We start from the raw sequence: 15,551 nt of genomic DNA on the forward strand, positions 1-15,551 counted from the left end.
GTGCAGAGGTGGGATTGCATGTGCAGGAGAGCTGCAAACACAGAAGTTTGTACAGTCTGTGCACAGCCCAGGGCTTACTCTTCCAGTGCGATGATCGGTGCCAGGGCAGACGTCAGAAACCCTCCCTCCAAACGCCTGGTCCCTCCTGCGTTTCTCCGGACACTCCTTAAAAACGGTCAGTTGCAACCCACAGACAGCCTCTTCCTGTCAGTCACCTTGCGATCACCCGTGCGATTGCTTTTCTCGCACCATCCCGTCGCTGTGGACCGAGGTGCCTGCAGATTGCGGTGCATACGCATGCGCAGTTCAGACCTGATCGCAGGCTGCACAAAAATCGCAGCCTAGCAATCAGGTCTGAATTAGGCCCATTGTGCATAGGTGTTGCTTTCACAATCTCCCTGAAATGCTTTTACAAAAGTGGGCAAGTAACCATTATAGCAGGGATTCTCAATGCCAGTACTCGAGTACCAACAAGTCATGTTTTGTGGTTTTCCTGTAAGCACTGGAGAGCTCATGTATTTTGCTGGCTCAGTAATTATCCCCACCTGCTTCCACAGATCGGCATCCCTAAAACATAACCTGTTGGAAAAACTTGAGGGGTGAGGTTGAGAACCACAGCATTACGGTAATGTTAGGTACACTCTGGTAGCAAGTATACTGAAACAGTGATGCAAAATCGTCAGGAAGGCAAATGAACCGGCCAGAAGATACCTGTAGCTGACAGTCTCCTTTCATGTTGTACCTTGCGTGTTCTGTGCTTATTACACGTACACACTGCCCAGGAGATAATGGGGACAAGGTGTGGGATGGCAAAGAACAGCAATTAGCATGTAATTGTCTGGAGAAGACAGACTTTAACTAACGAGGTCTCCGATGAGGTTTGTGGACAGTCTCCCCATTGACATTTACATAAAAACCTGTTGACATCCAAAAAGTGTTTTGGCGAGTATGTATATTAGTTTAAACAAAGCAGTCACAGTTTGAATCTGAATGGACTATAGATGAATGGGCAGTATAAATCCACAGCTTCGAAATGATGTATTTTTTCAACCCAATCAGTGTATTTCAGATCTGCATTTGAAGGACCTTTACTGGTTGATGATATATCTTTGCTTAAAAAAAGAGGATATCCACATTGGGACAGCAGGTATTTATTTAGGTGGTGACCAGAGCCCAAACATACTGCACAGGTAGGTCAAACACTTCTCCTCCAGCGAAATAACACATTCTTGGACACCATGAAAAATACCCAAAACATTTTAATGAAAATTCTCCTTTCCATAAAACAATATTTGGATCCGAGTGATAAAATACATTAGTTTTCCTTTCAGATTACAGTCACTAAACTCTTCAGTCAACAACATTAATACAAGCCCAAAACAATGTATAATCGTAAGTACCAATTTAATAACAAAATGTCATACAAACAGTTGATTCAGAATGAAAAACAAGTATAAAACACAGAACGCACACACACACAGTTGGAGCATTTTGCTGGTTAGAACCAGTATTTCCATTTGACAATAATAAGTCCCGGCCTCTCCTATACACAATTACAGTCTATGGGGAGGGTACAGCCACATAATGTCTGTAGACAGGATCCTAGACACAAAAGTCTCTAAATCCAAAGTGTTTCACTATTAAAGGTGCATGGATTATATTAATCAAAATAGTATTTTTGATTGGGGGGGGGGGGGGGGGGGGGGGGGGGAGTATTAAATTGTTTGAAAAGTCAGTTGGGTTTCTGTTTTTCCTATCTAATAGACAGGAAAAAACGGACAACCGACTTTTCAAACAATGGAATTCCACCCATGGAATCTATATAAATGAGAGATGAAAGCCTCATTTTCCAGTCCTACAGAGGGATGGCCCATCTTGCGTTGGCCATCGATTAGTCGTGGTGGTGTTCTCTCAACATCCCTTGCAATAGCAGTGTTATGGCTCATTGGGGCACAGGGGACATTCCAGGTGGGCTCCACCCCCTCATGTTCCAGATTGTGCACTCAAACTGTACACTGTTATTCCATTAGAACTGTCGGATAACTAGTGGAGCAGGACCACTGATAAACATGGGTTCTAGCTTCGCTTCTACAGAAACTGCCACAAGATTTGTCCAGTGGATAGCCAATCATCGGTGGTGTCGGGCCACACCTCCTCTGTTGGATGACAATATACCTTAAACAAGGACCCCCTACCATTGCATTACCCTGATGGGTCCTTCATGCCCCAGTTAGACACTGGATAGAATGTCATTTGTCACTAAGGAGGCACTTGATGTTTTCTAAACTTATTTACATTACCTGTGAGAATGTTTTAATATTAACAATATATTAGCAGAGTTTTTATTGCATTTATTTATTTTAAACGTAAACTCGTTCATTCAGCAGGATAAGATGTAGAAAAATATAGTTGGGGACAGAGGTCCAGGGTACAAAAAGCCGAGACCATAACATTCAGAACTGTACTCTCTAATGGATGTATCACTAAACCCAGAAGATAAGCTTCCTACAGGGCTCTGCACGTGCGGCAATGTGCCGCAGAGGATAAGACTGGCCGCAAACTGCCCAATGAGTACATAGAGTCAGCTGATCACCATCCAGTCTGGAGCCATCAGAGGTCTCAAGGGAAGCAGGGCAGATGTGATTGGACAACCACCTCAGCTGACCGCGCTAATGTAGCTTAGAGCTCGATGTTCCACCCAAACCGCCTTTGTATGGGTGTTGTCATACACTACAGAGGTCCGACCATCTGGCTGAGCTACTACACCGAACAGCTAAACATAAAGAGGCTACGGATAACACTCACAGATCCCTATGGAAAACATGACAGAACCGGAGACATAGCACAAGGTATTTACACTTGCTATGTAGCAAAGTGCAAGCTTTGTGCTGTTATCAGCCAAGTCGGGGCAAGGAGTGACTGCAATGTTGCGTACTATTTTTTTCATTTTTATTTAGATCTGTGTGTAGGAAACTATCCCCCTTACCCGTCCCAAATGTATCTTATTTCTGATAAGCTTTGGAAACGTTTGCAAGTATACTTTTCAATGTCATTTATGTTGTATAAGCAGACTTCTATTTTAGGTTTAGGGATACCCTTATAACGGAATATTGAACATAGACGGTGGCCTGACAGTAGCGACTTGTGATGATCACCGATTAGTTATCAGTTTTCAATTTAAATAAACTGCGACGCCAGCCTAAACTACACAACCCGGCAGTGTCACCTGTTCTTCATACTGGCACCATTCCAGAGTAAGCCCGATGAATTACTTTGTGAAACAGCCACGTATTTCTAAGCTGCTCTTTAAACCGGTGTTACATTATGCAATTTAAGATGTTCATTGAGCAGGGATCTCAAAAGAAAGCAAATAATGACTTAATAATGACAAACTTGAGGGCTTTTTGTGTTTTAGACCAGGCCAACACGTGGCTCTCCAGCTGTCGTGAAACTACAAGTCCCAGCATGCTTTGCCTCAATTTTGTTGTTAGCGGATGCTAAAACTGTGGCAGGGCATGCTGGGATGTGTAGTTTCACAACAGGTTGGCAGGGTTGTTTTAGACTATTACTTTTATAATCTTAATAAAAATAAAAATACTGAACTAAATGTCAGTACTGCAATTTGCTTAATCTGGAAATCGAATGTAAAGAAATATTAATTCCATATTGACAGTCTTTGAGGACGTTCTGCTCAGACAGAAAAACATTGGCCAGGACAACACATTAATACATCACAGCGACTAAACTATTAGAGACCGAAAAACTGTGGTCAAGTGTTTAATCCCATTATAAAACCATAGACACGCTCTCCTATATACAGTAAGTAAAGGCGGTGTTCAGCGCAGGACTGTTCCTTCACGGGAGGTATATTGTGTGGGGCAAACAAACATCTCCATTGTCAATTATAAAGAAAAACATGTCCGTTCAAGTTCCAGGCTTTGTGCAAATTATCTTATTGGTGTAATCAAAACCATAAAAAAGGTAAACTGCTAAGTACATACATACAAGATGAACACACATCAAAACAATAAATGGCAAAAAAAACGAATGAAAACGTTCACTGCCTGAAAACAAAAAGGATTGTCACGTCTGAATAGCGGATACAGAATTGTCCTAAATTTTAGTACATTTACATTGTTATTAAAGAAAAATAAAATTAAATAAAAAATAATCTGAGCTATTCAATCATTCAAAAGATTTATGGCAATGGGGCCTAAATAAGGCAAATAAGATACTATTATTGCTTCAAGTCCTTCAAAATACATAATTCTTGGTCATTTTAAGGGAGGGCATGGCTTCATTCACGTTCTGATCCAGGCGGCGATAGCCTGCGCTCTTTGAGCAAAGGCCGTCCCGCCACCTCCGCTTCTGTATCAGTAAGAATATCTGTAAGAAAGAACAGTGCATGTAAGCATCACACGTATGTCTCTGGCGCCATACATGAAAGAAGCAAGGGGGGTGAACGGACTGTTCATCAACGGCACAGAAGACCGGCAGCTTTGATAAACCTGAAATATGAAAATGTGTCTTATTCGCAACGCTAGGATGCACCAGGACACTGCTGATCAATATGATATAGGATACTTGTATATCTGTGTGCGACTGAAGGCCCGAACACACTGGCCGATATATCGGCCGTTCTATTGAACAGCCGATATATCGCGGGTCCGTCGGCCAGTGTGCACGGGCGATATGTCTGAACTCCGTTGTTCACAGACATATCGCATCGGCCCCGCAGCACAGCCGACGGCCAATATATCTACCGATATACTGGCGCATCGCTGTGTGTGTACAGGCGGTCGGCCGCCCGTACACATGCTGCGGCAGCCGGCGGTGATTGACAGCTGAACTGGGCGGGCGTGTGTACACGCCCACCCAGTTCATGAAGTCAGTCCCCAACGGATCGGGCAGCACACTGCCCGATCTGTCCATAGATATATCTGCCGATCAATTGATCGGCAGATATATCTATCAGTGTGTACCCACCATGAGTCTCCGAATCTGTATATGAAGTGCTACAATGTAGCTGCCGCCGCAGCTTTTTTCCAACACAAGTTCTGTTGTGCTTCATATACAGACTCAGTCACACACAGCACACCAAACTAAGGGGGACATTTACTAAGCAGTGATAAGAGTGGAGAAGTGAGCCAGTGGAGAAGCTGCCCATGGCAACCAATCAGCACTGAAGTAACATCTATAATTTGCATACTATAAAATGATACAGAGCTGCTGATTGGTTGATAGGGCAACTTCTCCACTGGCTCACTTCTCCGCTCTTATCACTGCTTAGTAAATGTCCCCCTTAATCAGCAGTCTGCTCGTGCGTTCTAGTCGCAGTGTGTTGTGACTTAGATGCATTTTTTGGCCAGAAAAAGATGCCCAACGTTAGCAGAGTTGCAGAAGACCTGGCGGCTCACTTGTGACAGACATCCTGCACTGCATGGCGTACTGAGGCTGGATGTATGAGGACACATATGTATATTGGGGCAAATTACATAGATGTTTCAAGCACAGTCCATTAAGATGCGTTCTCTTATAGAGACGTTATCTCTACTAACGCATTCCTGAATGTTGACTAGCGAAGAGGCTGGCTATTTGTGACCAACCTAAGGGGTCTATTCATGAAGCAGTGAAAAGAGTGGAGATGCGAGTCAGTGGTGAAGTTGCCCATGGCACCAGTGTTGCGGTAACATTTATAAAGTACATTCTATAAAATTATACATAGCGGCTAATTAGTTGCCATGGGCAACTTCTCCACAATTTTCACTGCTTCATGAATAGAGCCCTAAACCCACTGCTGTTGTGAATATTACCAATGCCTGCAAATATTAGATGCTTACCGCTATACATAAACAAGATGGATGTACAGCCTCGACTATGTATACACTTTATAGGTTAATATACATTGCATTAAACACTAATCTTTCCTACAAGCTAACTTTATGATATTTAACTAACAGACTATGGTTGATATTCAATTAGCTGTGGTAATTTACAGAGGCTAACCGAACCCCCCAGGGATATTCAATTGACCCTGATGCTGGCAGTTAGAGGATTTTGCTTCGCCTGCCCCAATCACCTGCCCTATCAGCCCTGTTTTTTCACAAACATACATAAGATCTGGGATAAATTCCTGGACTTGTATTTTCACATGGAAAAAAAAACAGAGCATAATTGAATAGCACGATACCCAGTTTTGTTCTATACAAAAATTATCAGGGACAATTGAATACCCCCCCATGGACTTTATGCTGGATAGTCCCCATATGTAGATTAATCCATTTTTGAGTCTTACAGGGACAGTACTAATGATTATTTATTGTCCTGAGGACCAGGGAACAGAGCATTGTATGCAAATTACATGCTAAGTGGGTATTGAATTTCTTTAGAAAACATCCAATACCCCAATAAAAAAAATAATAAAGGTTACAAAAAATGTATTGGTTAACTTCAGTTTATCCCAGCAAAGGTCAGAGATAGGGCCTCTAGTCAGGGGGCACGGGTTAATCAGCACTTTACAAATTAATAAAACTTCATTATTTCATCCAGGAGGTCATATAAAATAGACATACCATGAAACACATGCGTTAACACGTGATAAGTGACGAAAATGAGTGTAGGTGGGGGAAATCGCCTTAGGAGTACAACAGCACCTCACAAAAACATTCTCATAAGCAGCAACATGAAAATCACAAAAGTCCAACACAAGGTCGCACGAATCGCCAATGTGCAATCTTGATACTGCACGTTTATGAAAATTTCTCAACTTGTACACAGATGTGTTACAGTGGGGCAGATGTATTAAGCCTGGAAAAGTGATAAAGCAGTGATAAGTGCAGGGTGATAACGCACCAGCCAATCAGCTCCTAACTATCGTTATCACCTTCCACTTACCACTGCTTTATCCCTTCTCCAGGTTAATACATCTTCCCCACTGTGTGTACGTACAGAGGCGCAGCTGTGATTGTTAAAACTTTCTGCGAGGTACACTGGGCTCCACAAGTCTGGACAATGGGGTGTAGAGTAGGATCTTGATCCGAGGCACCAACAGGCTCAAAGCTTTGACCTTCTTTCCAAGATGCATAGCGCCGCCTCCTATATCACCCCGCCTCCCAGCACAGGAGCTCAGTTTAGTTAACCAGCCCAATGTAGTAGCAGGAAAAGAGATGACAACGGTTAGTAGCCACATACACCACACTCTCACGACAAGAGAAGTGTCAGCGGCTAATACCATATCAACCCAAAGAAGCTAAGTGCGTCAGGGTGGGCGCCTTGTGGAGCCCAGTGTACCTCGCAAAAAGAGTTTTAACAAGGGTAAGTTCTTACCATAAAACTCGTTTTCTGCTGCGGGGTACACTGGGCTCCACAAGTCTGGACAATGGGGATGTCCTAAAGCAGTTCCTTATGGGAGGGGACGCACTGTAGCGGGCACAAGAACCCGGCGTCCAAAGGAAGCATCCTGGGAAGCGGCAGTATCGAAAGCATAGAACCTTATGAACGTGTTCCCGGAGGACCAAGGGTCGCACCACGTTGGGCCGCCCAAGAAGGTCCAACAGACCGAGTAGAATGGGCCGTAATGTGAACAGGAGCTGACAGACCAGCCTTCACATAAGCATGCGCAATCACCATTCTGATCCACCTGGCCAGGGTCTGCTTGTGAGCAGGCCAGCCACGTTTGTGAAATCCAAACAAAACAAAGAGAATCAGACTTTCGAATAGAAGCAGTTCTCTTCACATAGATACGGAGAGCCCGTACCACATCCAAAGACCGCTCTTTGGGAGACAAATCAGGAGAGACAAAAGCTGGAACCACAATCTCCTGATTAAGGTGGAACGAAGAAACCACCTTAGGCAAATATCTGGGATGAGTCCTAAGAACCGCCCGGTCACGGTGAAAAATCAGATATGGGGAACTACAAGACAAGGCACCCAAATACGGCACTCTTCTAGCAGAGGCAATAACCAACAGAAACACCACCTTAAGGGAAAGCCACTTAAGGTCAGCTGAACCAAGAGGTTCAAATGGAGACTCTTGTAACGCCTCCAAAACCACCGACAAGTCCCAAGGAGCCACAGGCGGGACATAGGGAGGTTGGAAAGTAAAACATCAGGAGTGAAAGTATAACCATCAAGTAAAGTCGCAATTTTTCTCTGAAACCACACCGACAAGGCAGAAATATGAACCTTGAGGGAGGCCAGACAGGCCTAAATCTAGGCCCTGCTGTAGAAAAGCCAAAAGTTTGGCTGTACTAAACTTGGAAGCGTCATAATGGTTAGATGCGCACCAAACAAAGTAGGAATGCCAGACCCGATGATAAATCCGAGCAGAGGCCGGTTTCCGGGCCCGCAACATAGTTTTAATGACCTCTTCAGAAAAACCCTTAGCTCTTAAGACGGAAGCTTCAAGAGCCACGCCGTCAAAGACAGCCGGGCTAGGTCCTGGTAGACACAGGGGCCCTGAACGAGGAGGTCTGGGCGTTGTGGAAGTAGAAGTGGGCGCTCTGACGACAGGCCTTGCAGGTCTGAGAACCAGTGCCGTCTGGGCCACGCCGGAGCTATGAGAAGCAGATTTCCTTTTTCTTGCTTGAACTTCCGAATTACCCTGGGCAGGAGTGACACCGGAGGGAACACGTACGGCAGCCAAAACCTCCACGGCACTGCCAACGCATCCACGAATGTTGCTTGAGGATCCCTTGTCCTTGCTCCGAAGAACGGAACCTTGTGATTGTGTCGAGACGCCATCATATCCACAACTGGAAGACCCCACCTTTCCACGAGGAGTTGAAACACTTCTGGATGGAGGCCCCACTCGCCGGCATGCACGTCCTGACTACTGAGAGTCTGCTTCCCAATTCAGGACTCCCGGAATGAATATTGCCGATATTGCCGGTAGATGGCGTTCTGCCCAACGTAGAATCCGTGAGGCTTTCTTCATTGCCAAACGGCTTCGATTGCCGCCTTGATGATTTATGTAAGCCACTGTGGTGGCGTTGTCCGACTGTACTTGAACAGGACGGTTCTGAATCAAATGCTGGGCTAGGTTCAACGCATTGAAGACTGCCCGCAATTCCAGAATGTTGATCGAGAGGAGAGATTCCTCCTTGGTCCACCGACCCTGCAAGGAGTGCTGCTCCAGCACCACGCCCCAACCTCTTAGACTGGCATCTGTCGTCAACAGGACCCAGTTGGATATCCAGAAGGGACGGCCTCTGCACAATTGTCGGTCCTGGAGCCACCACAGCAGCAACAGACGGACCTCTGGAGTCAAAGATCATTTGAGACCTGATCTGGTGAGGCAGGCCGTCCCACTTGGCTAGAATCAGCTTCTGGAGGGGGCGAGAATGGAATTGAGCATACTCCACCATGTCTAATGCTGATACCATGAGGCCCAGCACCTGCATTGCCGAATGTATCGACACTTGCGGACGAGAAAGGAAGCAACGAATCCTGTCCTGAAGTTTCAGGACTTTCTCCTGAGACAAGAACAACCTCTGGTTGCGAGTGTCCAACAGCGCTCCCAGATGCACCATGCTCTAAGCAGGGACCAGGGAGGATTTCTTCCAGTTGATGAGCCACCCATGGGCTTGTAGAAACCGGACCGTCATATCCAGATGACGCAGGAGAAGATCTGGGGAATTTGCCAGGATTAACAAGTCGTCCAGATACGGCAGTATCCTGACCCCTTGACGGCGGAGTACCACCGTCATCACCGCCATAACTTTGGTGAAGACTCGCGGAGCCGTTGTTAAACCAAAAAGTAACGCCCAAAACTGGTAATGGAGGTTGCCAATAGCGAACCTCAGGTATTGTTGATGTGACACTGCTATAGGAATATGCAGGTAAGCATCCTGTATGTCCAGGGAGACCATGTAGTCCCCAGGTTCCAAGGCCAGAACTATAGAGCGAAGGGTTTCCATACGGAACTTGGAAACCTTCACAAACTTGTTCAGTACCTTGAGGTTGAGAATGGGCCAGGAGGACCCATTAGATTTCGGGACTAGAAACAGCGGAGAATAGTACCCCCGGCCCCTCTGAGCAAGAGGCACCTGTACTACGACTCCTGTATCCAGGAGGGTCTGTACCATCGAATGCAGAGTGTTTGCCTTTGTCTGGTCCAACGGGACGTCTGTCTGGCAAAATCGATGAGGGGGTCGGTTTTTGAAGGCTATGGCGTAACCTCGAGTGACGACTTCCCGTACCCAGGCATCTGAAGTGGTCTTCAACCATTCCTGGGTATACCCGAGAAGCCGGCCCCCCACCCTGGGATTTCTCAGGGGGAGGCCCGCCCCGTCATGCGGCAGGCTTATCGGTCTTGGCTGCTAGCTGACGGGCAGCCCAGGCTCTTTTGGGCTTCGGCTTACCAGGTTTGGAAGTGCGGGCCTGCTTATGGTACGCCTGACCTTTTGCTTTACCTGAAGGACGAAAGGGGCGAATGGACGTGCCTTTGCAGACAGGCAGTTTTGGCAGCCACTATCTTATTTAAGTCCTCCCCAAACAGAATATCCCCCTTGAAAGGAAGTACCTCCAAGGTTTTTCTAGAGTCCAGATGCACAGACCAGGATCTCAGCCACAATATCTTGCGAGCCAGGATTGATGTAGTAGAGGCCTTGGCTGCTAGGATACCGGCATCAGAAGCCGCCTCTTTAATATAGCGAGAAGCTGTGACAATATATGACAAGCATTTTCTAGCATGGTCAGAGGAGATTTCAGCTTCTAACTCCAAGGCCCATGCTTCAATAGCCTCTGCCGCCGATGTAGCTGCAATAGTGGGCCTTTGTGCAGCACCCGTGAGGGTGTAAATCGCTTTTAGACAACCCTCGACACGTTTATCCGTAGGCTCTTTTAGAGACGTGACGGTGGTGACAGGTAGAGCTGAGGAAACCACTATCCTAGCCACATGCGAGTCTACTGGAGGAGGCGTTTCCCAATTCTTAGACAGCTCTGGCATGAGGGGATAGCGAGCCAGCATCTTCTTTTGAGGCACAAACTTCGTACCTGGGCTTTGCCAGGGTTCCTGACGTATATCCACTAGGTGGTCAGAGTGAGGTAAAACTTGTTTAATCACCTTCTGACGCTTGAACCTATCTGGTTTCTTAGCAGGAACGGATGGCTCGGGATCATCCGTAATCTGCAGAATTAACTTACTAGCCTCCAAAAGATCAGGAACATCCACATGTGAACTACCCTCCCCATCAGCCGTATCTGAGTCAGAACCTGTGGGGTCAGTGTATGTGCTGTCTTCATCAGACGAGATGTCAGTGACAGCAGTGGATTGTGAGGAGACGAGCGCTCGCTTAGAGGACCTCTTGGATTTAGGCGAGCATTGGTCAGACTTTTTAGTAGTCAGGGACTGGTTCAACTTCTTTAATTGAGCAGATAAATCGTCCGCCCACGGCGGGTTAGCTGCAGGGCCCACATACGGTTGTACCGGCATTGGGGGTGTCAGTTTATAAACTAGCGTATGCAGAAGCGTGGAAAAAGCAGCTCACGGAGGGTCAGTATGTGCCTCCGTTGCCACAGTCCCACTGGGGGGCAAGGAGCCCCCAGAACCAGAGCCCACAGCTGCTATATTCTCCCCATATGTGCCTGTGGCTTCAGCAACACCAGCAGTGTGTTCCGCCCCAGAACCGTTACCCTCAGAAGCAGACATGATATAACTTGCAGTATGAGGTAACACAGGGGTAATTCAAAGTTGATCACAGCAGGATTTTTGATAGCAATTGAGCAAAACCATGTGCACAGCAGGGGAGGCAGATATAACATGTGCAGAAAGAGTTAGATTTGGGTGGGTTATTTTATTTCTGTGCAGGGTAAATACTGGCTGCTTTATTTTTACACTGCAAATTAGATTGCAGATTGAACACACCCCACCCAAATCTAACTCTCTCTGCACATGTTATATCTGCCTCCCCTGCAGTGCACATGGTTTTGCCCAATTGCGAACAAAAATCCTGCTGCGATCAACTTGGATCCCTAAACCCAAACCTCTGCGCAGTGTAGTCAGCACCAGCAGAGATGAAGGAGAGATATGGTGACTAAATCACAGAGAAAAATACGTAATACAGTATATCTTTGTGAAAATCCTATATTAAATAACACCTGACGCACCAAGCCCCCTCCCTCAGGTTATAGAATATAGGGATAGCAGGTTGAGTGAAAGACACGAAATGGACACCACTCAGCTATCAATGCACACACAGAAAGTCACAGTTTGTACAATGCAGAGGTTATTACTGACAATAATACTGCACTGGACTAGCTTACACAGCTATATAGTCAATAGATATAACACTACACAGTAAGAAACTGGATGTATATCACAGGGTAAGTGTACTATAAACCCCTGACTAAATGCACTCTTTCTTACTAACACTGACTAAAAAGGCAGGTAGAATATTTTTAAGTGTCATGTAAAGTCACAGCGCTGACAACCAGGCAGCTTTACATAGGAGGATTTGCCCAAGCAGTCCCAGGAACAGTGAGCTGAGGAGTAATGGCGCTGCAGACACTGACAGGGAGTGAGGAAAAGACAGAGATGCAGCTCCAGGGCGGGAACACTTGCTTGAAATGGCGCCCTGGGGCTGGAGGAGGGGCTTCTGGTATAAGCCTTATCCCCCTTGCTGGCAAAACCACCGGGTACTGTGGGCGATATTAAAATCGGTTTTAAGAAAAAACCTGACCTGCGCCCATGCCCTGGTGATGTAGTGGGATCGCCTGTGTCCACCGCCAGCACGCGCGGCCCGCCTCCCACTGACCGCGCCGGATCGCGATAAAGACCGGGTCCCGCGAGCGGGACCCACTTACCACCTCCCGAAGCGCAGTCACGCGATCCTGGAGAGCCCCAGCCGTGTGTGTCTAACATGAATAAAAATGGAGCCTCCGCTGCAGGTACCCGGCAACAAGGGCTCGGGAGTGTACAGCGCCGCTGGGGAGAGCTGGAGCTGCAGCAGTGAATGTCACAAGACATTTACCCCCGCTGCTGCACTTGAAGTCTTCACTTTTTACCTCATAAAAAGCTTTTCTCAGGGCTGCTTGGAGCAGCCCCTCTGTTAAGTGCCTGCTTACTGCAGCACCGACAAACTGAGCTCCTGTGCTGGGAGGCGGGGTGATATAGGAGGCGGCGCTATGCATCTTGGGAAGAAGGTCAAAGCTTTGAGCCTGTTGGTGCCTCGGATCAAGATCCTACTCTACACCCCATTGTCCAGACTTGTAGAACCCAGTGTACCCCGCAGCAGAAAAAACGTATATACTGGTCCACTGTTGGACCGGCAATTACTGGTTGCAATTCCGTCCTGCTGTGCGCAGGAAACAGGAACCTCTTACCGGATAATGGACTTGTTTTAGGAGTCTAACATAGGCATAAATGACAATGGGGTCTATTCATGAAGCCGTGAAAAGAGTGGAGAAGTGAGCTAGTGGAGAAGTTGCCCACGGCAACCAGTGTTGCAATAACATTTATAAAGTGCATTCTATAAAAATTATACGTTGCAGCTGATTGGTTGCCAAGGGCATCTTCTCCTCACTTTTCACTGCTTCATGAATAGACCCCAATCTATTTACCAGTGCCGGAGTTTGTCTCCATCCTACTCTAATTCCGTGAACGCCAAGAAAAAGGATCCATACCTTGCGTTTGTTGTGGTAGGCAATGTACACTACAGCGATTATTAATCCTATAACCACCATGTGTAGGAAGAAGTGGCTGTCTCCGTCAGCTTCAGAGTCATTACTGGTCTTAATCTCGTAGTCACCGGCATCTTCATCGTAATCAGCATCAATAGTTTCCTTGTCACGGACGTTGGGGAGTGTGTCATCGCTTGTTAATGTATCCGCATTTCTCGATGCCTCAAAATCCTCATCATTTTCAACTGCATAGTCTTCGTCTTCCAAATCCGGGTCCTTTTCGGACGGCAGCGCTGTAATGGCTGTATTCTTGTCAAACAGGAGATCCTCTTCCACATTTGGTTCTTCAGATGGTTCAGGTTTAATGGAGGATTTAAGTTTGTCAAGTAGGGAAGAGGACGTCGCCAAATTTAATGCCTTGTCGGTAACCAGAGGTGTGCTGTTATTTTGTATTGGGATGTTGTTTTGCACAGAGGTCATCTTTTTAGGAGTCGTTACTGTGGTTGTGCCGCTGGAGTTGCTTTGCATTTCACGAACTTCATTTTTGACAGTCGGTGGGCTAGTGATATTTATTATGTCAGAGCTCACAAAAGCTTTATCAGGCATTTTCGAAGAATCTGTGGGTGTTTCTGTGGTGCCTACAAGAAAACAGAAAAACAAAAAACAGCATTAGCCTATAAATTTTATTATTTTCCTGGGTGGTCATTGCACGAATTGGTTCCACATTATAAATGGTGAATACAGAATAGAAAACGAATGAATGCATTAAAAAAAAATGCAATTATTCTACAGTGATCATGGCAAGTAATAAATCTCACTGTTTTAACTAGGGTGGCTTTATAACTGTGTCCGGCTGTCAACCCACGCCTCTCTACACCCACCCCGCACAAAACTCACCAATCTAGCTAGTCAGGTGCGTGGGAATCTTTATCTGCACTCGGTGGCTGGTGATAGCTGGCTTCCTATCAGACGGCGCAGCGGCTGACAGGCTCAAAGTCACAGGTCACGCTGCGCAGGGAGAGCCAGAGGGAGCCAGGCAGCATTGAGTGTCCTAAGGACGTTCAACGGTGCCCGGCATTAAAGGTCCACCAGATCCCTCAATCCCCGGGATTGGAGCTTCCAATTCCAGGATTGAATCCCGGGCGAATTTTGGCCTAAATCCCTGGCTCCCGGGATTGACCACTCTAGTTTTAACTGATCAAAGGACTTACATTAAGCATAAATTCAATGTTTCAGAGAGCCATCCAATACAAAGAGAAGCAATCTCATTTTGCCATCAGACTGCAGTATAAACAATTCACCCTTACAATACTGTTATGCCTGGGGCTGGCTCCTGGGAAAAGGTGCGAGGCTGGCCCCTTGGGCGAGAAGCGGGCCTATAACTCTCCTGCAATAAATACACGGGTCCTGACACGGCATCCTGACCACATCCCGAATACACAGTAAATTCATTGAAAACAGAGGTTTGGAAGCCAAGTGAGAACCTCTACTCTAGAAGGGTTCTATAGACATACAGGAGCAAACCTCCATACACATCCCAAGAGCTCATTTCATATTGGAGAGGACATAACATTACTTTACTGTGCAAGAAAAATTACCACTTTGTTGAGTCAGCCAGTAAGTACTGAATACAAAGCATTGTATGGGATCTTCAAGGATGTTGTAATGTATATACAACAAAAATCCCTTCCAACACACATACTATAGCAGGCTGTTATAACTACCAAGCAGCGCACAATCTTGCAATATATAGAACACTGCCACGTATCTTCTAAGCTGCGTGTAGTGCACGCTTACATTACTAAGCAAACATTCACTTTCTTCAAATATCTTCACCAGGGGCAGAGGGCAAGGAAAATGAGCAAGATAATAAATATACAGTATATTATATATTCCCACAACTCACAGGGAATCCTACATAATAAAAAGCT

General features: G+C 46.2%; 1 protein-coding gene across 1 annotated transcript in view; it reads right to left on the reverse strand.

The window, feature by feature from the left end:
• Positions 1 to 2,888: 2,888 nt before the first annotated feature.
• The window catches only part of C6H5orf15 (chromosome 6 C5orf15 homolog), a 47,268-nt gene continuing 34,605 nt past the window's right edge, over positions 2,889 to 15,551 (reverse strand). Inside the window, exons 2-3 of the mRNA XM_063928699.1 lie at positions 13,624 to 14,258; positions 2,889 to 4,386 (exon numbers count right to left, since the gene is read on the reverse strand). Coding sequence (XP_063784769.1) covers positions 4,255 to 4,386; positions 13,624 to 14,258 — 767 coding nt within the window. The 3' untranslated portion in view covers positions 2,889 to 4,254. The remainder of the gene's footprint in view (positions 4,387 to 13,623; positions 14,259 to 15,551) is intronic.

The sequence above is a fragment of the Pseudophryne corroboree genome, chromosome 6, assembly GCF_028390025.1.
Source record: "Pseudophryne corroboree isolate aPseCor3 chromosome 6, aPseCor3.hap2, whole genome shotgun sequence".
Taxonomy (NCBI): domain Eukaryota; kingdom Metazoa; phylum Chordata; class Amphibia; order Anura; family Myobatrachidae; genus Pseudophryne; species Pseudophryne corroboree.